Source organism: Passer montanus, unplaced genomic scaffold (genome assembly GCF_014805655.1).
Source record: "Passer montanus isolate IOZ18808 unplaced genomic scaffold, ASM1480565v1 scaffold16, whole genome shotgun sequence".
NCBI lineage: Eukaryota > Metazoa > Chordata > Aves > Passeriformes > Passeridae > Passer > Passer montanus.
In genome coordinates, this window is record NW_024363160.1 from 5,766,477 (window position 1) to 5,793,101 (window position 26,625).

A 26,625-nucleotide genomic window follows, 5' to 3' on the forward strand; every position below is an offset into this window, starting at 1 on the left:
AACTAATATTGTAATAATAGCTTGTACCAGAATATGAAAACCAAGTCTTCTACTTTACAATCAGAGCAGATAATACTTCAGAATATTATTTTAATGCTTTTGAAGATTTACAATCATAAATTATTCACATTGGAGTTTATAAAGTAGCATAGCGGCTCCTTATTATTGGGATGATAGGTAAATAAAAACATGTATTATTAAAGAAAATATCTCAATAGAGTTTAATCTCAGGCACAAATACACCATAGGAGGGAAAAGGAAAACAAAGAAAGAGGACAGCAAGGGAACCTCTCTCACTGACCCTGGGACTGTTTCCATTCTGTAACCCTGATGCATACTCACATCATATATACCTAGGCAGAGCTGACAGACAGCAATGTATATTAAATTCAGTATCTGCTGGATAAACAGAATTTATTCTGCATGCTCAAAACCATAAAGCAGTACCTGTTCAGTAGGTACATGTGCATCCAGAAAACCATGGACAAAAGTGTGGGAAGATTACACTGGAGACCAGTCCTTTCCAGCACAGAACATACCTGGTGTTTCACTCTCTGCCCAGAGGGCAGCAGAGCCAGACAATGTTCTCTGAAGCTGACCACGGTTTCCCTGCTTGGACTGAAGATGATCAATTAGAAATGGGATTGGCTGGTCAGGTGTCTCCGTTATCAGCTTGGTCATCAACTCCTTTAGAAAATTAAGCCAAAACAAAAAATTAGTGAGATATTGCACCTAAATTAATCTTGTATTCACCAAAAGAAAATGAGCATTTACAAAAGAAAGATTTGTTTTCAAATTTGAAGAAAACAGCTGGAACATCCATCTCCTCAAACTATTGCTAGCTTGGTCCTATGAAGTCATCATATCTGAAGTGTTCTCAGTCTATACAGTCTTTTATCCACTGGAACATAGGTTAAAAAAGCCAATCCCTGCTACCTGTTCAAATTCATTCCAAACAGTAATGCTGTTCATTTAATTACTCAGAACCACCACCTCTTCAGAGCTGCAAGTAGCTCTTCTCTGACCAATACATCCAAGTTTCTTCTCATTGGAAACTGGAGTGTCAGGAAAGTTTGTGAATTTTCATCTCATTGACAGACAGAACAATTGTCTGGTTCAAATATGCATTCATATCTGGGAACTTCAATGTCTGATCAAAGAGGTAGACAGTTTTTAAAGCAAGTCCTCAAAAATACTGAAGTATAGAAATAAAGAAATATTTTATTACACTGTTGCAGACATGTATATAAAGCCAATGTCAACAGGAAAGCATCTTCTATGCCTTGCATTGGTGCTATCCAAGTGCTGTTCTGCACCTTGGCTGTGCAGGGCTGCAGAAAAAGAAACACTCTTCATTATCGCTGCAGGGGTTCCTTCTGGCTTCCTAGGCACAAAACACATTAGGAATCCAGAAAGAAGCTGTGACTCTGCTCTGCACATGTGCTCTGAGAAGAAATGAATGACTCAGGGCAGGTGAGGTGACCCTGAAACCCATTTAGTTCTACAGGAGATCTGTGGCCGCTGCTGCAAAATGAAAAAGCTCCACAGAAGTAAAAATTACAGGAATGTACAACAAAATGAGAACAAAATAAAAATAAACTAACAAAAAAGGCAAAAACCCCCAAAACAACTAAGTTACTCAGAGCATATATTCTCTCTTCACCTATTCCCAAGTATACCTATTCCCAAGTATACCTAAACATAACTTACATGCACTTAATTCTATCCCCACTTCATCTTTTCCACACACTTTAATGTAATAATTTTTTTTTCAAATGTCAGTAGTTACTTAGCTTTACTATCAATTAAGTGTGTTGGGAAAAGATACTTCAGAGAAAGTATACCAAATAGCAGCAAACTGCACACAGGATTACTAAGGCACAGAAAGTTCTCTTTGTCATCAAAAAGGAGAAAATATGCCCAATATGCCCATGTCTTGTTAAGACACTATCATCTGTGATGTCATTTTTGATACTTATCCACAGCGAAATGAAAAACCCTGGCTGTCTCTGGTTTTGAACTGCAACTCCACAGGGAGAAATTAAGCTACTTACTAATCTTAGAATTGTTGGAGCTATGGAGTGTAACTTCATCTGGCCTGTGTCTTACCAAGGCAGGAGAAACCCTCCAATATACATCAGACAAGAAAAAAATCAGAAATTGCAGTAATTCATATTTTAGTTGCTTGGCAACACTAACAGCAAACCTTTATTCTTTTCCCTGCCAAAATGCAGAATTAGCAACAATGGGAAGATGTAATCTAGTGCTTGTAACCGACCACAATAGCTGTAGTAATTCCACTGCAGAGGATTCTCTTACCAAAGGAAGAGTGGCAATCTGTTACAGCCGACTCGTAATTTAAATAATTTCTCAGAATCATGGTTTGAAAATTATTTTTGTCTTAGATTAGTAATGCACTGTAATAGTAACATAGTATTGAAAAAGTTAATATAGAAATATGAGAAATTTTAGAATGCCTACATATCAGTGTAAGACAAATGCGACTTGATTGTTGCCATAACTGATTTGCTTGTAGAAGGAAGAAATGGTCTTTAAGTAACAGAAATGCATCTAATAAAATAAAACAAATTACAAGATTCCTTACTTCTTCTGAGATGTAGCAAAAAACCTAAAGACCAAGGTGATGTGAAACTAGATTCTATTAAAAAGGACCACTTTTTGTACCTACTGTTATATTGATAGTAAGACCTGAGTGACAGAGATCTGTGCTCTCCAAAAGAATAATCAGTCCTACTCTGAGACAGCAGTTAGAAAATTTTAAAGAACTGTAAGGCACTACTTTTATTTGGAATAACAAATGTGTTGCACCAATCCAGTACACCTAAAGTGGAAAAAAATATATAACATTGCTGAAATCTTCAGGAACTGAAGAGTGTGAAGTTCAGGGAAAAAAACTACTTATTTGTGTAACAAGCCTCAAACTGATTTGCCTCAAGCACTCTCAGAAATATCATTAAAAGTAAATGCAACTTAAAATTAGTACAAAGGCAACTCAGGTTATAAAATCTGCCATTTAAAGAAGAAAAACTCTTTACTACAAGTATTCCACTGCAAAAGGGGAGAAAAGAAACACTTAGGAAACTACTTCTCAAGCTGCTTCAAGCAAGGTTTGGAAGTGATCTCCAATTTACCACTTTCCATGGAGTTCCTGAACTCTGGACAAGGTGCAAAGAACACCTCCATTTCAAGAATAATAGCTTCAGACATATCCTCTGTGTAAATTCACATTCACATGCTGAAGGTGTTATCTCTCTTCCATATCCTTCTGCCTCACACACTGTCAGACATCCCAGAAACAGGATCACAGCTCCATGACCCTCACTGTCTTTGTCCTTCTATCAGTTTCTGCCAAGGGACATAACTACCAGTTTCATCCAGTTTCTACCAGTTTCATCAAGGGATGAAACTCCATCTGCTCAGCTCTCCACCTGTCCTCTTCAAGCTCATGTTCCCTTTGAGACTTTTTTCATCTCCAGAAAACTGGCAATTATTACGTGGAAATATGCTAGCTGCCTGCATTCAGTTGCTTGGCTATGCCATCAGGTGGGAGGGTTGGAGGGGCAAGAAAAATAAAAATAAAGCCAAACCCAAGCTACCCAACAAGAAACAAGCACAAAGCTTCACCAACATTAACTGTACATAGTGAGTGCTCACCTAATTTTTTAAGTAAAAACACACACTTCTGTGGAGGTGAAAAAATTACAGATTAGGAATGTCAACTAAAGGGTATTCTCATTCTACCACCATTCTCTAGCCAAACCAACTTAAACTTCCAATTAAATTATCAAAAGCTTATTTAATGACCTCATCTGTTGATCAGGTGACATCTTAATAGACAACAGGAATAACACACTACATGGTACTGTAAATATACTTTCACATGTTTGAAATGTCTCTTAAAAAAGATTACAAAAGTGAATGTATTAAATAAGAAAAACTAAAGCATACGAGGTACAAAAATAATATTCCTTTTTGGTTAGCAACAGCCTGATCTGACTCACAATGTGCTAAGTATGCAAGGTTTCACAAGAAAAAGAAAAGGGAAAAGACCAACTAGTCTCACTGAAGACGCCTCTGCATTAAAAGCAGAACAAAAATGGCACAAGATCATTGAAACTCAGATTAATTTTTTCATTAACAAATCATGAGGTAAGTTTCAACTCTTCATAAAAACAAAAGTGCAAGACACTAAAAGATAAGTCTCTTAAAAATATTAATTATACTTTTCACATTTTTAGCTCAAATTTCTAAGTTTTCTACAATTCAAATTAGGCAAGTCTGTTGTTCTTATAACAAATAAAAAGCCATAGCAGATTGGGTCCCCATGCTGCCAAAGGAACTGCTTACTACCCATAATCTCTCCCCTCCCATCTCCTTTCTACTGCTGTGTTTTCCTTTCACTCTACGTCCCTTTGTCTTTTCTATCAGTGGACTCCACACAGTCTCTTCCTCCCAGCTGTGTAAGAAGTGAAGAAGCTGATCAGAAGTCAGTAATAATAAATTCCCTGTGCACCCTTGAAACACACGGGAGCACAGAAAAGGGGCCAAAGGAAACTTCCATGGTTACTACAGACTAGAGCACTCAGGTGAATACCTCAGTTTCTGCCGCTTCCCAATTCTATTGCCCCAAATTAGGCTCTGCCCTGTCTAAAGGCAGAATGAGAAAGAACAGGAAGGTGATATAAGCTCTTTCAGTTAACTGCTTCATGGATTTTACCTAGCACTGTGCAAACCAGTTCTTCTTTCTTCATATCTTGCAAAGGTATCTTCATATGCTCCTACATTCACTAGTTTTATTGAACTATGTTAGTAAGACTTTTAAAAAAAATTTTGTATAAGTTCATTTGTGGAATCTCTCTTGGAAGAGAGATTCATGCACATGTAATGAGGCTGCAAAAGACCTTGAAAAAAACACCAGGTCTAAAGTAGTGGTTTAATATATTAATTATTTATAAAGAACATACAGAATGTATAAACAATAATTTATAAAGAATTCTTTACATCTTTCACTATTGTGCTATACTGAGGTTCTCTATTAGTTATTCAATGAAGGCTCAAATTTTTATTTCCTTGTAACTTTCCAGGCATTTAATACAAATGAAACAGTCTTCACAGTCTATTAATCATAAGCCCAATTACAAGAAAGTCCTAATTAGCCCTGTCTAAATGTACCTATCAGGTTATTAAGTTAATTAAGAGACATTCTATCTTGCCCTGTAATTTGTAATGGTAACTACATAACAATCACATTTTAACTGAACAGACTTGTATAGACTATGGCACAGCATTCACAGATTCTGGCTGTGTTACATTCTTTCTTTCATGGATTAAATTAGAAGTTTAAGTACAATTAAATACAGCAAGTCTCCACAGTGATGTCAGTAGTGACTTTGTAAATAAAGAAGTCATGAGGGGCTAGATGTCTCCCAGCTGACCAGCCAGAGTACATCCACTTAGAATAGGAAGAATTGCTCTCCTGGCTCCACTGACTTATTGGAGATACATGCACTGACTACAGTGAAGCTAGGTCACTTAGACATCTAAAATTAGACTTGCTAACCCCTTCATACAGGCTGTAAGTAAATAAAGAAGATACAAAATTGAGGGGAAACTTGTGGAAGGACATTAGGTTTAAGAAACTTTTTAATGACTAACACATTTTTGTTAGAATTCCATTCTGATTACTAAAGTAACAAAGCAAGGAAACAAAACCAAATAATTTCTTTTACGTATATTTTAACATTATTCTTGCTGACTAAATTAGAAGTCTGAAATTCTTAAAGAGAGCAGAAATGACTGCTTAAATGACTACTTCCACCAAAAAGTATTATTTTCTACGGAAATAAATGAAAAATACCAGCATCCTTCTTTTGGAAAATAGCCAGGCTTTAAATATTATTGAGGAATTCTTAATTAAAAGTAGTAGAATCACATTATAAACTATGAATCAAATGGACTTCAACATATTTCATGTTCATGAAATGATCATCACATCTCCCTATAAAATAAATTATTCAATCTGACACAAATTTCCACATAAATAAAATTCATATGCCTGTACCTACTATTTACTATATAGTAGTATAACAGTTGAGAACAAACAGTAGTCCTATTCAGCTTGCTCATGAAAATATTCAGTAAATAAAATTCATATGCCTGTACCATACTATTTACTTCAAACTAACCATAGTAGTATGACAGCTGAGAACAAATAGTAGTCCTATTCAGCTTGCTCATGAAAATATTCATACTTTTACCTGGAATTGACTAAAATTGAATTTCAATTAACACATTCTTTCTTCAAGACCTCACTGATACCATTTCAGACAGCTGTGCAGTTAAATTTAAAATCACAAAACTGTAGTACACAGCATGGGAACACTACCCACAGAGAAATTACTTTGGACGTAGAAGTAAAATGACAGTACAAAGCTGATATGGTGGCCCTGATGCTTTGGTGCAAACAAAATTCCCCTAAAGGTGGCATTGCTGCGAAAATCTAAGGTATGGGACTAGTGGCACAGGCAACATTTCACAGAGTGAGAATAACAGGAGGAAGTCTGGAAACAAACATCATTGAATAGCTGTCTTTTTTAAGTGTTCATCTACTAAATATCTGTACCAATTCAATAAGAAAAGACCAATTTTGGGGGCTGTGTTACCAACCATTTTTTAGGGGGACTGGAGAGCAGAATGGAAACAGCAGACTTGTTCCACTTTAAATTCTTTGCAGATCATATTATCAGTTCTATGATTCAGATGAACTAGCTCTATTTGAAATAATTCCAACTCATGCATGTAATACTTGATAAAATATGCATCATTGATCTCACTTAGGAATGCATGGGGTCTGGTGGACAATTTCAAAGTTTCACTGAGTAAGTTCATGACACTTTATCGAACTCCACCATTCACAGTATAACATGCAATATCTATCTGAACCTCTTGCTGCATCTTTTCACTTATTTACCCTTTGAGGTTTTTTCCTCTCCTAATCTTAGTATTTCAAATATCATTGTCTCCAATCTATTTTACCACTTCTGAGTTCACAAAATAGCTTCAAACACCTTCAATCTGTGGTTTTATTGAAATATTTCCTTTCTCCCATTTAAACATTCCAAGAATACTGTCACGAGAGAACTCACTGATACTAGGTTATTCTAAAACATTAAATAATTCTCTGTAGAATAAGAAAAGGTTAAAGACATGCCCTCAGAGATGCCAATCATAGCAACAGTTATCACGTTTTCTCCCACAGTTTAGTTTTCAAATCACGAAGATTTCCTATGATAGCTTATACTTCTTTCTGCAATCCTGTATCTCTGCATGACAATCTCACTCTTGTGGAATTATGCCTACCATATCATTATCTTAACTCAGCAAGGATTTATCAAATGAGAGTAGTTCATGTTATTGCAGAAAACAGTGAAAGGTGTCCCTGAAGCGTAATTCAGAAGCCTTCCTCAGTTTCCATCCACTCTATCAGCCACTGAAATTCTTCCCCCAAGGCATGCACTTCACAGTTCAGCCAAAGAAAATGAAAACTGCTCATTTTCTGAAAGGTCTGTAGGATTTACATCAAAAGAAACACTCATAGATAAAGACTAGAAAAGACTGTTACAACCTGGACTTAAATTACAGGCATAAAACAACATTGACTGCACATCACTGCCTTACCTAAAAGCTAACTCAATAGGCTGGAGCTGATCTTTCTCTGATCAGCTGAAGTAATCTCCTTTCAGTTTCAAGGTCTAAGTTGAAATCACTTGTTCCACCATGTGCAATGACTCATTACTACAACTGTTAAAAAAAAAATCACATCATATTTCCAGTTTAAGCTTCACTGACTTAGCCTCAACCTGACATGTTTTTTTCTAATGCTAGAAACTGAAGTAGCAGGTATTTTTGTGGCAACCTCTGGTAGGCTGACCCAACCAGCAGCCAAGCACACACCAGCCACTTATTCATCCCCACCCTCAGTGGGTTGGGAAAAACAATGAAAAGAACAAAAACAAGAAAAATTAATGGGTCAAGATAAAGACAGCTTAATAACCACAGGAAAGGGAGAAGGAAAAAAAAAAACAAATTCAAAGAACAAGTAACACAGAGGCAATCACTCACCACCTCCCACTGCCTTGCCAGTCTGCAAGTAACAGATATTTCAGAACATTTACTCCCCAGGTTTAATTAGTGAGCATGAAAATACATGGGAAGGAATATCTCTTCGCCCAGGTTGGGACACCTGTTCCAGGTGTGTCCCCTCCCAACACATCCCCACCCTGGGCCTGCTTGCTGGTGGGCAGAGAGAGGAACAGAGAAAGCCTTGAGCCTGTGCAATCCCTGCTAAGCAGCAGCTAAAGGCTGGTGTACCAACACTGTTTCAGCCACAAATCTGAAATACACCAACATACAGGCTTGCTGTGAAGAAAACCCAGTCCCTGTCAGACCCAGGACAGTACCACTATAGAAAGATCTATCAAGGGTTTATGAGCAGTGATCAGGAGAAGGCCATATATGAAAAACCAATTGATATATTGAGGAGTTGACTCAGCAAAGTCCTTAACCTTAGATATTCTTTATGCCTGAGTAGTAAATAATTACAAAACCATGCTCATGCTTAAAATGCTTTGATGAATCAGATCACTATTCTGTGACTTCAGAATTACAAACACTTCCTTCCTTCTTTCTGGAAGCCAACAAAAAAAAATGTTTTGAAGATTGATAGAAATCCTTTTATTTGCATCCCATGGAAAACTTTGATAATATACATTTTAAAAATGAGTGCAGCAACCACCACACTTCCCAGGTTCTTTTCTTTCTCCTCCCAAACACTCCTCCAATAACTTTGCATTACTACACCATTGGATTTATTCAGGTTACACAGAAAGATAAATGTGAGATGATGTTTTAAAACATTTTACTGCCCAGTGTGTATAGTCAAAGTTATTAAATATTCTGTGTTACTTCTATGCATTAAAATTATTATAAAAATTGCTTTCCTTTTGTTTTTAATCTTGACCAAGATATTTTAAACTATTCACACAAAACTTCAAATAATTACCAGTAATTACAGAGACACAAAATGGAAAATATGAGTTTCCAGAGTCAGGAAATTCTAACACAGATTTAATTACCTTGACTTTAGCTGCCTACATAAATTAACGCTAAGTTTGCTCCAGAAATGTTCACTAAACAAATGTCAAAGAAGTTAATACATCCTCCCTGATTGTTGGAAATTACTTAAATCCTGTCATTTGGAAATGTTCTTTTAGTACAGCAGCTAAACAACTACGAACAATATGCAGTATAATTATAAGTTTTATTCATACACTTTGAATAGATTAATATCTATTCAGATACACATCTTAATTTCCTGTTATTTACCTGTGAGAGATTGACTTAGTCTCATAAGACTTCATACCAATGTTGTAATCAGCTTTTAAAATAGATCTAAATGTTTAATATGCAACAATACAACAGATTTCTCAACTGGAAAGGTCAGAATTTATTGCCATGGAAAAATCTGGACATTAATTTTCACCACAGCAAAACACAAAGAGGTTTTTTTATATTTGTAAAATTTATATACTGCAATTGTGCCTGGAAGTCCTTATATAATAATAAGGGGTTTTTACATTGCATTTTAAGAAGACAAAGAGGTTATTTCATGTGTAAGCAGTTGCTTGATTCACTTAAAACTACTTGTATCCTATCCTCTCCCCCACAGGAAAGGTCACACTGATTTGCCTGTCACAGGTAACAGAAGATGTGCAGTATCTTGTCAGGGCAACCACCACTGCAGACTCTCTGCAAGTTCTCACAATCTTTTGAGAACACTTAGTCAAGTTCTGCTGCTTTTACTCAGTGCTTCTCTAATTGCAACTGGAAAATCTTTTTACTATTACAAGGAACACTTTTATATTAAGTTATTTCAACCAGTGTCCACTTAAGTACAGATGAAGTTTTTGCTTAATTAACACACTTGAACTTTGCTACTTGGAAAAAAAATTGTGAAACACACAATGAAATTGGAAACAATTGGTCTCTTTATTGCAAGAATACAAGAATCTTTTGCCATGCAGAAGCCACCAGTCCACAGATATTACACAACTTCATTATAAATGCATGAATAATATTCTAGTAAATATCTAAATAACCATGTTAAATAATAAAAAAGAAATAATGACTGATTTATAAATAATATTTATCTTTGTTCATTTAAGAAATGCTATATTTTATTTTAATCCTGCAGTATGTAATGTCAAAAATTCAATCTAAACATGTGTATGAGGACAGTCCTCCATTAACTTATTTCCACAATCAAAAAACGATTTCCTGTGCCTAGACACAACTACAACATCCTGTGTGGAACTGTTGAACTGTTACTTGAATGCTGTTTTTTTCACCCAAAGTCACAAAGAAAGGAAAAAAAAAAAAAAAGCCTTAACCAGTGCACAGGTGCATTTAAATGTCAGAAAACAAAGAGAGAGATCTGATCACCATGAGAAGAGACAAAAGCTTCTCACTCTATTTCCCTGCTTTCCTCAACTGTATTGCCCATTACGAAGCACCATGAGGAAGAACACATCCCCATACAACTTCTGCACAGAAAGTCACTGGAAAACTTCCTCCAAACAAGACACTTCCTCCTTAGAGGAAGGATGTTCTAAAATCATGCCCAGATAAGGATTATTTAGCAAAAGACAACTGATGAGCCAAAGTGAACATACAGTTGAACCATATAAGGAAAAATACCAAACTTTGCTGACCACATAGAGTAGATACATCATGAATTACATCCAGGCACATGTTTAACAGAAGAGAGGTCTAATGTCATTATTTGTTTCATTAACAAATGATGGCATTAGACCATAACTAACTTGCATGCCCAAGTCCTTAAAAAAACCTCACCTAAGGAAGTGATGTGAAAGAACTCACAGTAGCCCTAAAGAGCAGTTGAAAACAGAGAGCTGTGTCAGTACCAAGCTGCAAAAAAAAAAGGCTCTGAAATGAGAGGATGTCGGACACCACTGTTTGACCTCTGAGGCCAAGTGCATTGGTTGCACAGGCTTAAGGCTGACACTTCTATCATGCCCTATAAAGTAGGTCTGAGGTAAGGGGGACAGCTAAATAAATACTACCTTACATAAGCTGGATACACATTCCACTCTGTAAATAACAGATTAGCTAAGCTACACCTGTGATGGCAATATTAAAACCATTAATGCAAAGCGTAATTATAAAATAAGAAAAAAAAATTAATATCAGTCTCTGTGTAGCAAAAACACAAGCTAATGAATATATTTATCCTGAAAGAAAAGTAGCAGAAAAATTATTTTAAAGACATAAAAAATATGAGTACTAATAATTATATCATATGGATCAACTTACTAAAGTCCCTTTCTATCCCAAACAAGGTAACTTTAACACGTACACAGAACTGGTATGTTTCTTGAAAGTGTCATTTGCACTTTGACTATTTCCTCCATACAAACTGGCATATGGATTTAGTCACCATGTCACTAGCCTAGCAGGGACAGGACATAACCTGCAACATCCAGGAGCTGTCTCTGGCTCAGGCTTTCAAACAAAGGATTAAAGCTCTATATTTTACAAAAAAGCTAGAGCCTTAGGTGGATATTTAAAGAGGTACTGCTGTACTAACAACTGGAGACTTTCTGTGGGTAGCAACAGTAATTATTAAGGACAGATAATGGAATTATACCTAGAACTGGAGTTAGACACATCATTTCTCATCAGACACTTCTACCATCAAGACTGCAATGGCTTAGGCAACTAAAAATCACTTAATTTCTAGAAGCTGAAATTTGTGTGATTTTAGATGATGATAGGGTTTTGGAGCTGTGGAGCTATTTTTAATAACAGTCAAAGCATTCTTAATCTGATTTTCTAATGTTTTTTTTTTATTTAGAAAACTATGTTTGTGAGTCACTGGTGTACATTTTTGTTTGTTTCTGAGACTGCGAAGTAACTTCCCAACCCAGACAGCAATTGCCCAATTAAAGCTTCCTGATGATCAGATTGCTCTTTATTTAACATTATACTACATCTGCCTCGTTATGAGTGAAGGCCTTCCTCTTGTAAATCAGGGTCTCACCAACTGCAGCAGGGCTCCCTGAGGGAATACAGCGTTCTCACATGGACTGCGCTGCAGCCTTAGACTTGTCAGTGCTCTGAATTGCCACACTTCTCTAAGTAGCGGAGAAGGAGAGAGAAATCAATTTTTTTCTTGATTGTGTGGCACCAATTAATGGGATTAATAGCACTACCCAGCATTAAGGCAACACCAAGAAAGAAGAGAAAGCAGAAAGACCATAATGAGCTCAGGGCCTTGCTGTTAAAACTCCTAAACCATGTGAAGACTGTAGGAGCCAGTGGGGTTTGCAGGTTCTATGCAGACAAACAAGACAAAGGAAGGGGAAACACAAGCAAAAGTAATACATCATAATGCAGGAGGACAGCATCAGCAAAAGAAGGAATGTAGCCACATACATGACTATCACTTTAGTATCCTAACTACTATATATTTTATTTCCTCTCCTTACTAGTTAACTTTTTTTCAGTGTTTAAATGTTAAGTGGATCTTCATTCAGGCCAACTTCATTTTTCTATTTTTTTTTCTATTATCACAGGGAAACACAGAATAAAATAAATTCTCTTGAGTTCATTTTTCTCCCCTGCCGTCTTTTTCTTTCATGTATTCCTCCTTCAGGGAATAAGACATCAAGATTAAATCTGTTACTCTAGAAATTTAGTCTTCTTTTTGTGTTTATCTCTCTGCACTGTTCCTTATTGGTAAGTCTACATCCAGCTTCTGTCGCCAAATAGCTTCACTGTCTTACACTTCGTATTAGATTACAGGCATTACTATCTAATGGCATTATTCTGAAGCATGACACACTTAGGAGGAGCTCTGAAGCACCTTTTTTGATTTTTTAACTGGTGTTTCTACATCATGCAAAAATGTATCATCAGCACAATTATGGGTGGTGGTTCATATGGCATACTAGAGGCATGTCTGCATCTGCAAACCTTGGTCTTCTCTGCTTGCATTTCCCTGGACAACTCTGTGTCACTACATAGGAAGGACAAGACTCTTCAGAATCCTTAGGACGATGAGCACCCAGGTCACATTGGGTGCACTGAACACCTCATACACACAATGGACACAGGCAATTAACACGTGTCTGAACAGGAACACACAACACCTGCCACATTTATATGGGATCTCTGTCCAGCACACACGGGATTCGCAGGCCTTTTCTAATGTTTCAGAGTGTCTGTATGCATTTCATAGAGCATGCACATGCACACTCATTTCAGTTTGAGAAATCCTAGTACATTCAGTCACAGAAATTATCCCATTTCTCTTTTCTTCTCCTTCAAATGAAATAATATCCTTAATTACACAAAAGCCCCCAATTCTGTCTCTACAAAACTATCGCAGAGTCTGCATCATAAACCTTTTCTCTTCCTAGCTGGCCTATGCATAATTGCTTTCACAGGTTCTCTTCAAAGGTCACCTACAGCTGAAACTACCCTTCCTTTTCATTTCTATGAACCATCTCTCCTGTCTCCAGAAGACACTGCTTCCACTTATTTAGGCTTCTAGGATTAATTCTGTTATCAACAACACAGAGCAGCTTTCCTGCACTAGTGCATCAAAAGGAATACGGAACTTATGTTCATTCAGAATTCCTTTCTTTGATAGAGATACCTGACCAGAGGAATATTTCACAATCACAATCTGTTTACCTCTGCATTCATACAAATGTCAGCAGAGGCAGAATGCCTGTAAAATTGGAGTGTAGCTACTTCTTAATGAAGGAGTTCATGGCACAGGAGCCAGTATTAGTAGTGGTGCTAAGGACACCTTTAACTCTCTGGCAAATCCATGCCTAAGAAATACATCCAAGATCAAGTACTGGAGGTGTGAGTCCAACACTGCAAAACATACATACTCTTTACATAATAAGTTATATTTTCCCTGTCTTTCTCACTCTTTATTTATACTCTTAGCAACCACCAGCACTAGAACCTTTCTTTAAAAAAACAAAGTACAGATTCCAGGTAACCATTTGACAATACAGACTAAGATTATAAAAATGAAGAGAAGAGAAGAGAAGAGAAGAGAAGAGAAGAGAAGAGAAGAGAAGTACAGACTAAGATTATAAAAATAAAATAGAGAAGAGAAAGAACATACTGGCAATATAGCATTAATCTTTTTTATCCCACCTCCTCCCATTTTCTATGCTTTCTCACTCTCACACTCAGTGTATTCATATGGTCTGTTTCCTCCTAATTTGTTCAGCCATCCTCCCTAATTATTCAATTCCCTCTTCTGCTCCTTCACAGAATCAACTGGGCTCCATGACATTCCCCCAGCCTATGGGGAAACTGCACCTTTAAAAGACAAGATCTATACAAAGCTAACAAGCACACAAGCTTTGCAGATCTCTCATGCCCTCTCTCATGCTTGCTACTGAAGAAAAGCAGTTGCCCTTCCCTCTCTCCCTTCACCCTCACACCACCTACATTTTCTCTCCCAAGTCAATGACATATTCCTCAACAGACTACGTGGTGACCCACTGAGCTCAGCCTACTGAACAATTTTCACTTATTTGTAGGGTTCATTTTCTTCTATTTCATATTCTCAAACTGGGTAACTGTAACATGAACAACCACCAGTTCTGGAACAAGGACAGCAGGAACGTGCAGCCAGAAATGAAGATGAACAGGATCTGCAACAACTGGCTATTATATCAGCCTCATAGCCCACAGTCCTGAATACTAAACCATCAGAGGGTCTGGAGTAAAACAAACTATGAGAGGAGAAAAGATTCAATTAAAAAGGCTCCAACACAGTTGAAAGACCCAAACTCTCATGATTCCTGCCCCAGAAAGCAGCTCCTACAGAAGCCAACAAAAGAGCTATTGTATAGTAAGAATATTGTACCAGACACTATAGAGAAATATCATTTATGAATAGAGTGATTTCATTTATTGAATATTGCAGGGAGCTGGAAAATAAGGAAGGAGAAAGGATGTTTCACAAAAATACACAATTAAAAGTTTTCACTCTCTGTATGAACAGACTTTTTTAAGAGGTGGCTAATGTAAAATAGGCTTCTATTTATCACAGGTAATGCACATGCATTCTTCATTTTGTATACGTATTTCTCACAACTGTAAGACATGTAGTGCTATGTATGCTATATATATGCACCAAAATCTGAGGTGTTTCACTGGAAACTGTATGTTTAAGGCAAAGATAATACTTGAATTTCATGCAAATAAGGGAAGAAAACTGCCCAAATCAACAGAAGAGCAAAACCAGAGGGGCATCATAACTACAGCCAAACGATTCTGCCTGAACGTTTATAGATGGAACTAAAAATAAGTGTTCAGTGAAACTGAGTAGACAAAGGAGAATTGACACAGCACAGCATATGGGACCTAACATAAAAGTTAAGGCCATCAAAAATGTGTCTGTTGCAAGCCTTTTTAAAGGATGTTACCCTCTCTACTAAGAGCGGATTTGGATGTTGGGTTGCCTTGGCAAAGGCATAGGTGTGCATTTCAAGTGATCATACTCTTTACCTGTGTCCAAGGATGAAAATCTGTAATCCTTGTTTCTCCTATCAGCTGTGTGCTGCTTTTCATCACCTTCAGTAATGTGTGAGACAGCCCACTGCTTTAGTCAGGAGCCCAAGGTTTTCCTAACAACTGCATTTGAAAATGCTCTTGCTTTTACTAGCTTTTAACCACATCTTATGGTTTCAGGCAGAAAAAACTCTTAACATATCTTTCTGGCATACTGCACAGCTCATATGACATTTCTTAAGAGAAGAAGCATGCATCTGTGCAAGGGGGATAGTACCCAATACAGGAAAGAACACCTCATTTTTGTCTGAGTAATTAATTACAGACATTAAAGTGTATGGGTAGTATTTGTTCCGAAAGCTGGTGAACATAAAAATGCTTCCAGCCACCTCTTGTAGTCCAGAGGTAAAAAAGTATCTCTATCCTTCTTCACTCATAAAACTTACACAAAAACACATGTGCTTTCCCAGATAATAAAATACCACAAGAATTTTAAAAATATATTTAAAATCGCTGTATGAAAAAATCCCAAATAATCATTAGTCAATTGAAAATGAGAAATTAGTCCCCACTTTGTGTTTGCATAAATAAGACAAATAAAAAGATGTGAAAATAAGTGAAAATAGTGAAAATAAGTGAAAATAAAATATATTGGGGGAAAAAGGAAAGAATATTGATTACACATTCAAAATAAAGAGGCAAAATGTAAAAGACCATGATGTTAATACTCTTAAATATTATGTTTCTAACTCAATTTAAATATTATGTTTTTAGGTTCAATTTACTAAGTAACACTTCTAAAATAAGGTACACTAATAACTGGTGTCTGTCTAGGTGTTTCTTTTTAGTCCATGATAAAGCAGGTAACTAGGAAACCCACTTGCTCCAGAACAGTAAAGTAGCACATAATGTGTGGCAGAAATGCTGGTTAAGGTACTCGCTGTTCCCTTTCCTCCCAGAAGATCCTAAACACACAGAAAGCTCAGACTGTGCTGACTCTGGAGTATGGATACTATCTGGCCCACTTGGACAAGCATAGATAAGTAACAGCAAAGAGCATGTTAGAAAAAATTTTAGGCTGAGTTAAAACCATCAAAGTATTTTACTTTATATTTGCCACTTAACATTGATCTGTTGTACCAAAGAGACTGGACTAATCAAAAGAAACAAAACAAACAGTTGAAGAGATTACTTCAATATTGTTAATGTAATCTGAAACTTTGAAGATACTTCATAATGTGATAAAACACAAAGAAATAAGACCAGTAGTAATGGGCTTATTTTGATCCAGACTGATTAATTATTAGATGGCTTGCCAGAAAAAATTCAATATCATATCTTTGAGCTTTATATCTTACCATTGAGCAGCCAAGCTTTGCTGATACACAATGGTGAGAACAATTCAAGTGAGAACTACTTCTCATTTTCCCAGGTATTTTTTGATGCAAAATATTTATGCCTTCTGCTCCCCCACTCAAGAAACAAAGTAATTGTCATTTTGAAAGTTTAAAAATATTAAAAGTTAACATAACAAAAGGATGCTGTTATGGTCTTTCACCTTATCATTCCGTATTTTAGATACAATTCTTCCACTTTAACTACTACTTGGATTTTTATTTATTTCTGTGTCTGTTGCCAAAGAATTTCAAAGCAATTAAGAAAGCAATTAAGAGAGCCTACTTTTCCAAGTCAAGCAAGTAATGTTTTTGCCATTATGGAAACAAGGTTTATGTGATTACTATCTATGTTCTTAGCCACACAAGTGCATACCTGTATCTATGATCTCTTTCATTGTCTTTTTCCAATATGCTTTTAAAGTCTTCAGCTAACTTCAGACAAATTCCCAGAGGAGTAAACCACAAAAATGCAGCTCCTTTTAAATGCTGAGAGATTAACTATCAGATAGCAAACCAGTGTAATTTTTCCCATTCAGAAACATTATTTTTCTTAATCTTAGATTACATGGGAAACTAGAATTATTACTGCCTCAACCACAGGGAAATTTCTGACATTTCCATTCTGTTGGTCACCACAAAAGCTAAGTAATAAGCACAAAGCCATTGCTTATGAAACTGTTTGTTAATGGAAAAGGGTGTATCTATAGTTTTAATTAGGTTATTTCATTTGCTTTCCCTTAAAGGTAACTTTATCCAAGTCAACTATGAGAACATATGATGAATTCTCAAAAATGCAAAGGACATCTCTACACCACTTTTCCCTTTGACTCACATTCACCTTAAATAGGTATTTTACTTCAGTGCACATTAAGGCTACAGTAACACCTTACTGCAACAGTCATCAACAAAAATAAAAATTAGAACTTAAATGTGATTCTCTACCCCCTACAGTGTAAGACTGCAGCATTTCTAGATCACTGTTGGTTTCCACACATTATTTGAAAAACTAATACTGGCTTCCCTGCAACAGAAACTGCCAGGCTGAAACAATGTCACTGGCTAATCAGTTAGTGCCCAAAATGATCCTTGTGATGTATAAGTACTGAAAAACTCAGCAATTTTCAAATGCTCCATCTAGCTGCTTGAAATCAAATGCTTCACTAAATTCATTTCTGTAATCTGTAATACAGACCCTTTCACACTAGTAACAGAATCTAACCCATTAAGTATAATACCAAAATACTCAAAATTTGGAGGTTCTGAGCAACCTCAAAAGAAAACAATTCTTTAAACTCACCTCTATCATTCAAATTGCATATATTGCAGCTTGAAACATAATTTTATACTGTGAGAAATTGTGAAGTGGTTAATTAGATATTCAAGTTCACAGTGTCTACCTTTGTGTATTTAAAACCAAGTAGTAACTTCCCAACATGGACAGCGGTTCAAAAGACAATTCAAAACTCAAAAATTCATCACCAAACTTTGACTAAGTTGGTCATAAGATGCACTATAGATAGTGTTCATCACCAAACAGGCTAAGGTTTAAGTGAAAAGTGTAGTTATTTTATTTAAATAATGGACACCACTGCATAATATACACCAATAATGCTATTTTATTCAGGGAAAGAAAAAAAATCACTGATAAAAACAAACAAACAAAACAGTTTCCTATTGTATTTGCTTCAGTAATTATGTCTGCTAAAGAAAGAAAAGAAAAAAAAAGCTAAGGGTGGTATTACAAAGCCTTTTTGTTTTTTGAAATAAAAATTACAGTTCTAACCCCACATTACTTGGAGAAAAAAAAATCTTAGGTAACCAGGAGTTTGGCATGTTTACTTTGAGAAGAGTTATTTCGGCTTTTTATAACTCGAAGAAATTACAGTTCTTGGGTTTGCATAACAACAATGTACCTGCTGGATGCTTTTTAGCTGCACTTCCAGAAATAAAAAAATTCCAAACCACTAAATTTATCTCAGAGCTCTTGAAGATTTATTGCAATCTGTTCTCAAGAGTGCTGATCCATCTTTCAAATTCACAAAAACTAAGTGTCAGGTTGCCCAAATGAGAGCACAACTGGATGCTAAAGAGATACACTTGTACAGAAGATGAGATGTATGGATACAGGCAGCAGGATTATTCATTGAGATTATTAGCACACAAAAAGAACTTGTTCGATTGGATGCTTGAAATGCAAAGTGGGTCAATACTTCACTCAGACAGAAATGAGTGGGTGCTGATTCTGAATACTCTGTCCTAGCCAATTTTAGGCACATACCTCCTGTTCGCATTTTAGAAAGATGGAATAAAAAAAAAACAACAGCAAAATTTCATCACAGAAATAATTCATGTTTAGAATTCTTGTTACATTCCAAGTTAATGTGAAAAAAAAAGAAAATCTAAAAAAATCAGGTAGTGCCATGGTATGTGTTACCACAAAAATCCCAGAAAAGAGGCATTTCTAAAGGGCATTCCTCAAATCTAAACTCGTTGTCTAACCACAGTATTCTCAGATGCCAACAATCTCATACAGATAGATGTCTAAGCTTTCAAAACCAAAAGAAAAGAAACCCACCACACACAAAAACTACACAAAACAGGATAAGGATGCTCATGTAGCCTGACAGAATATAAGGGGTCAATTTAAGACTTTACTGTCAGCACTAACAACAGTTGTATGCCCTGGGGCACTTAGAAGCTGCATTATAGGTTCACAGCAATCTTACTTGCAAAAATCTTGTTTTTGGGCACCTGAAAGATTAAATGGCAGAGAAGTAACAGTTCTGAGAAGTCATGACTTGGGGACCTACATTCAAAAGGGAAAATGAGGCTGCAGTATCTAAGTTGTTTTGCAACCTGTCTTAAACCTCCAAATAGACGCAGTCTCAGATGTACACAGTAATTCCCACCCACCTTCCTTCCCACCTCTAACCCATAAATAAGAATTTACCTTGTAAAAATGTTTGGAATCAAGTGAATCTGGGCTGAGTAACCATTCATAAAAGAGTGGATCAGGCTTCCTACTATGTGTTAACAGATACTGGTAGTCAGTAGAAGGCCAATGCCTGCTGAGTCAGCTTAAACTCATTAATTCTTTCTCCAGGAGGTTACTCCTCACATTTCTTTACAGAGAAGGAAAGCATCTCAGGCGTCAGCACTTCTCTTGAACACTTCTCTTTCACACAAATTAGGAATATAATTCAAGTGTCAAACCACAAAACTTCAGCAAAGATGTTCTTAAGTAGGTACTGCTGGTTAATGAAGTACAAAAATCCCTAACCACAGTAACAGAAGGCCTGCGTGTAAATACAGGACTGCATGGAGAAAAGAGACACAACCAGGACACTGGAACACTATGACCTACTAGCAAGAGCAACTACTGCTCTTAACTGTAATGCAGGGGAATTGTACTTCACCTTCAGTACACCGCCAACTGTTCCATCCACCAGCATTCCGTGCCTTTGTAAATGTCTAAAATCAGTGGTGCAAAGTCCCACTGATCACTGATTATTAATTATGCAAGTACAAAATACAGTCTGTTTATGTATCACTATCCCTGCCCTCGTCCTAGAAAGCTCACAGGTCCTCTCTCCGTCCTTCTTTCCCGTGACTGTCCTCAGCTACCCAGTTTTATTTCATGCACTCCCTAAAATGTTGACTTGAAGCATATATTGAGCAATTACAGTCACAACCTGCTCAGTAAATAACACTGGAGAAAACTGAATCCAAGTCCACTCTGTTCTGAGTATTAGAAAACTAGTACTCCCTGAAAAAAAAGATGGCTGTCATCCATGGCAAGTGACATTTAATTACCATCCAAACCAGAAGTGGTAGAAGAAAATGCTAGCTGTCCCTGGATGAAAGATGAAGCACAGGTCTCCTTTTGCAACGTGCCAGAACTTTTAGACACGTGAAAACTGACATGTTAGTTAGTGACTATATCTGACTGTGAACATGTGGCATTCTTGAAAAACCACAAAGCACATCTAATAGTAATACCAGTGTAGAGTACAAGATTCATCCGTGCATCTTCTTTGATCAATTCCTATCAACTTCAAATACCTGTCTTTCTTTTTCTAAGGACTACAAGATCAAGCACAGGCTGCAGATCTTCAATAAACTGTTGAGAACAAAAAGTACATCAAAAATTAAATATGTAAGGAGATTTTAAACGGCCAATCAGGAAGTAGAGGAGATAAGAATTATGATCTTCTTCTTCTCCCCAGTGTAATGGACTAAAGTAACTGCAAACAGCTGCAGGAATGTTCTACCCCTAGATGTTAAAACCAGTCGCTAGTATTCAGGTGTAAGTAGATTTCACACCAAAAAGTCTTCCTGGTATACAGGAGTGCACCAAGAACCTGTAGACAGCCTGTACAGTTATGCAAAGAGCCTTTCACAGATTCTTTCTACCACAATGAAATTCTTACATTACAAAGATTAGTGAAACGTGGTGATACATGAAATGCTGAACAAATACAACTTCTTAATCTTTCTCTCCACTATTGACAATTGAAACATCCTACAAGAATCCAAATAGTGACACACATCTTATACTGCGGAGAAACTAGGTTAACACACAGTGACTCAGAACAGAGATGTCAAGTGGTTCACTTGAATTTTAAACGTATGGGTTAAAAAAATTTAAAAGAAAATGAGAGCTGTCAAGGGCCTAACCCTTGAACAACCCCAAAGCACTGAATTCCCATTGAAATAAACAAGTGTCAGTTACGTACTTAGACCTAGCAACACAGCTGATTGAACAGAATTTTATCCAGGAATTGAACCACACGTTTACATTTTTATCAATTTCTTAACTAGAAAAATCACCTGCTGTTCCCTAGTACCCTGGTACTGTTCCATCAAATGGGGCTTTATTTATTGCAAAATAAAAACACTGCTAGCACTGAACCAGCATAGTCTATTTCAACAGCCTATGCACACAAAAAAATATAAAACCAGACCATTAGTGAACAATTTTCTAACAAAATTTGAACCTTTCTCATGGAGGGTGGCAAAATATACACTGAAAATGAGGCATCCACCACACCAGAATAAAAGAGATTTCATACATAGTAAGCTTGATTGAGAACAAGTTAAATACCAAAAAAAGGAGACTCGTGCCTTGTGATACTGCCAGAGTGCAGTGCATAATATATGTGCATTTAGACGTTTAAAACTGCATAAGAAACAGGATGATAAAATGGTAATAATCACGATTGCTCTAGCACCCTTTCAAATTCTAAGTATTCACAGCTTATGTACTGAAATAGTAAAATATGCACATCTGTGAATCTACAAATCCCTGCAAGTGCATCGCTGTAAGAAAACCTTAAACCTATAGCAAAAACACGGTGTGTGACTGCAGATAAAAATCTCAGAAAACACCAACAACAAGGACTTTTCGCAGGACAGACTTCTTTCCGAGCGCTCGCTGCAGAGGGTGTGTTTCCCGGTGGGAGGCACCCACCTGTCCCTCCCCGCCGGCCGGTCCCGGAGGGGCAGCGCCTCGGGGCTCGCCCGCGGGCCGAGCGGCGCCCGGAGCTCAGCGCTGCCGCCCCGGAGCCGGCGGGGGTTGGAAGCGCCGCCTCCCCTCGCAGCGCACGGCGCAGCGCCGCGGGGGCGGCCCCGGAGACTCGGGCCGTGGGCGGCGGGGCGGAGGGGCACCTGTTTGACGACCGGTGCGGGATCGTGCGAAGCAGGGGGCGGCGCGTTCGTGGTGGGGCGAAGAAGCGGGGCAGATCCTCGGGATAGCCGGGAAGGGAGGGCTGCGCGCAGCTCCGGCGCTCGGAGGGGCGCGGAGGAGGGACACTGGGCACACGCGTGGTGCGGGGCGGCAGGACAGAGTGAGGGGTGCCGGCACTGCCGAAGCAGCGCCTCAAACTCATCCTCGCCCCCAGGTTCACCTGGGCTGCGCGGGGGCCACGGCATCGTGGGGACACCCCCGCCCCCACCGCTGCCCGCCGCGGAGGAGCCGGCCGGCAAGAGCGCACCTTACCTCGAAGAGGGGACCGATCTTATTCTTCTCCAGGTAGGCTTGGATCCTCGTCTGCTGGTGAGACGCCATGAAGAGCTCTGGAGGCGGGGGCTCGAGCTCGTCTTCCCCGGCGGCGGCTGCAGTCCCTCCGGCTGCTGGCGGCTCGCTCCTGCGCTGCACTAGGGCTGCCACAGCGGGAAAGGGCGGAGGCGCTGCCAAAGTGCCCGGGACGGAGCTAACTCAGGTAACTGGGGCCGCGGGGAAGGAGCCGGGTGTCAATCGCCCGCTTTGCCGGGCACGGGGCTGGCTGCCCTCAGGGAGCAGCGGGCGGGCGCTGCCTGGAGCGGAGCATGGTGCAGGGAGGAGGAGAGGAGCTACAAAGGCGGCCCCCGAGCCCGCGCCGCTCCGCGCTGCGTGTGTCTGTCAGTCCGTCTCTGTCTGTGTTTCTGTGCCAGGCAGCGCCTTGGTGACGGGAGCGGCCGCGGCTCAGCGCTGCCGCCCTCGCCACAGCGCCGCTGCCGAGGCCGATAGCCGCGGGCTCCTGTCAGCTCCGCGGCCGCCGGCGCCCGTTGACGCCCGGGCTCGGCGCACAAAAGGCGGGAGCGGGGGAAGGGGGAGGAGAGCGGGCGGGAGGCGGGGGCTGCTCTGCCTCCGCCGCTCCCCTGCCCGCCCGGCGACGGGCTTGCCCCTGGAGGAGCCGCAGCCCTCCCTCCCCGCCGGCTTTTGCGGGTCTCCCACCTGGCTCCGGTGCCCCGGGCGCGGGTGAGCGCCGCGGGCCGCCCGGCGTGAGGCACCTGAGCGGCACGCGAAAACTTCGGCTGCGGGAAGGTCGCGGAGGAGTGAAACGAGTCGCGCTGCCGGCAGCAAGGACTGCAGCCAGCGCTTTCCCTTAATTTCTGTTTAAATTATCTTTGAATCTTAAAATGCTACCTGCCTTATGATGCCAATGAAATTCCCAGTTAGGTACAACGAGTATTTTCATGGAATAATTGGAGTAGCTATGCAGGTGCGTCCTGGTCGCAGGTTGTGTTGAGTTCCAGCAAGCAGCCAAGGGCGTGATGGAGCAAGTGAGAAATACTCAGCTTGATTCAGAGAGTAGTGAGTTAATAGGTACATCAAAGAATCAGTGTTTATTTTGTCTTCAAGTAATTAGTATCCCACCATTTCTGGAAGCAGGATCATAACCTTTTTTTTCTCTCTCCCTCTTTAGAGAAGAATAAGCAAAAACATGCTTCTTGGGGTTTGACACTTCTGTTCTTCTGCAATAACTGATTCTGCTGTACTAACATTAACCTGTTTGGTTAAAAAAATACCTTTTTTTAATAAGGATTTTTTTAAAAAACACAAAACAGCTTTGAAGACTATTGGGAACATTCAGCACAACTGCTGAATCAGGCTGCCTGTTCCCAATCAAGCAGTGTTCTGCAAATGCAAGAGTACAAGCGTCTCCTGATTCAGAAATCACTAAAGAAAAGAATGAATTTTGTCAGGAGTCAAAAGATTCTGAGTTCCGCTCTCATAGCCATTGACTGTTGTTTGACTTCAAAGGCTTCTGCACTGACCTAAACCTCAAGCTTCTACCTAGAAGGAGGTCAAGTGTAAGTGTATTACAAAGAGCTTGCAGCACATCCTGTAGTGTAAGCAGGAGCCTGTAGAATTCTTTAATGGTTTGCTGGAATGTGCTCATCCCAGCCTTACTGAGGCAGTGTTTGTTTCCATAGTAGTCATTTAAAAATGGCACATTTTTTTTTATTTGGATTCTCAGTGGGTAGTCTCCTAAAATTCGTATCAACTCAGAGTTTTAGTGTTTCTTCTTCAGCAAAGTATTGCCTGGTGCCACCTACATAATATGGTGCTATGCTAGTTTAATCAGCCTAATGAGGATCATGCAATCATAAGGGTAATTGCCAGTGATTCAGGTTCTCTACAGTGGCTCTAATGAGTCCCATCAGATGAGGATGTTTGTAAAATTTCATCAATCTCAACAGAACGCAGACTGCTCCAATAAGTAAAAGTCTCCCACTTTGTAAAATTATGCCCCCTCCTATGATGCAAAAATGAGAGCATATGTTTCTATAGCCCTACACAGCCTGACTTCTCAAAGTAGAAGCACCTCCAGATGTGTAGGGACATGGCCATATCAGGACCTGCTAACTGTCACTGCTCTGTGTAGACCAGGAAGAGGACTGAAGAAAAGAAACAAGACTATCAGCAATATGAATAGAAAAGAGAATTTATTAAAGGAGGCAGTTAAAGATAGCATAATTGTCTACAATTGCATATTGTACAATTAGATAGATGCCAAGATCTCACTGTTAAAACCTCAGAGTTTTGAGGATTTCTGTGTTTTGGTTTGGTTTTTTTTTCTTTCCTCCCACTGAATGACAGAATGGTTGAGGTTGGAAGGGACTGGTCCAAGCCCCCTGCTACAACAGACTCACAGCTCATTGCCCAACACTATGTTCAGATGACTTTTGAATACCTACCAAGGATTTTCTTGGTGTCTGTTGTCATTCTTGCTTCCTTTTTCCCTAGACCATTTTTCCTTCTCTTAATTCTCACCCAGACATATAATCTAGATTTTCCAGTTGTCTTGGGAGACACAGTAGCAGTCCTGCTGTGGCTGGGAAAGCTTCCAAGGCCAAATGTAGAATTAGCTTTCTAAACAGACACATCTTGTAACCCCCACAGCTCCCATGAGACTTAAGTGACAGGTTATCCTTTGATATGGATTAGGTACTTTAGAGAGACATGAACACAGACAGTTCCTTACCAAGAGCTTCATGATACTGTTACCTAGTTGAAGGTATTCAGCAGTTCCCTGACAGAAAAGCTTTCTGACTGCTAAAATATGGGAGTTCAGGTGTCTCCTGCAGAGAGCATAGGCTGAGTGACATGGTATAATAGGAAAAGGAGCTTTACCGATAGCAGTCTTTTCTCTTTTTTCCAAGAAAGCACAAAAACTGTTGCTAGGTTTACAACAAGCCACACCAAATTAGCAATAAGTAAATACATGTGATTTCCACATAAGCACAGAAATCTGGATATGTCCCTGCTGTCCTCTTAGTCGTTAGGAGAAAAACACTTTCAAAATTTAATTACAGTGTTCTAAGTTTTTAAAACTGGTATTAATACAGTCTTTTAAAATTAACTTTCATCTTAATAACAAAGGAAAAAATACCTTTGATTAAAATTACTGGTTTAGGCATTCCTGAATTTTTTATTACTTTCAGCAGCCTTTTTGTATGAGCAACTGAACAGTAAATTACTTTACAACCTAAGTAATAAAATATGGTCTCTGTATTGCACTTTGCTATGGTCCTGGTTTCATTTCATGGATATTTTTCTTTCAGGAGCAGTACACAGCATGCACATCTACATAACACTCAGCAGTGAACTGCAAGAACAGAAGTGACTGAAAAGATTTGCACACAGGCACCAAAAAATGAAAAGTATCCCAAGAAAAAAGATTCCCAAAAAACAAGGAGAAAGAGTCAAAAGAACAGGGCTAATTTTAAGATGCTTGTGACCACACTCTATTCAGTTCTTATCCTGTCTGTGATATCTGAGATCCCTGCTTCTTACCATCATTATGTTGGTGGGTTT

General features: G+C 38.7%; 1 protein-coding gene and 1 long non-coding RNA gene across 2 annotated transcripts in view; one reads left to right on the top strand and one right to left on the bottom strand.

Moving 5' to 3' along the window:
• The window catches only part of CUNH8orf34 (chromosome unknown C8orf34 homolog), a 149,362-nt gene extending 126,198 nt beyond the window's left edge, over positions 1-23,164 (bottom strand). The window contains exons 1-2 of the mRNA XM_039702828.1: positions 23,041-23,164; positions 540-687 (exon numbers count right to left, since the gene is read on the bottom strand). Coding sequence (XP_039558762.1) covers positions 540-687; positions 23,041-23,109 — 217 coding nt within the window. The 5' untranslated portion in view covers positions 23,110-23,164. The remainder of the gene's footprint in view (positions 1-539; positions 688-23,040) is intronic.
• Positions 23,133-26,327, top strand: LOC120499239. The gene is made up of 2 exons (XR_005626830.1): positions 23,133-23,263; positions 23,979-26,327. It is a non-coding gene; the product is annotated as an uncharacterized LOC120499239 (long non-coding RNA).
• Positions 26,328-26,625: the final 298 nt, after the last annotated feature.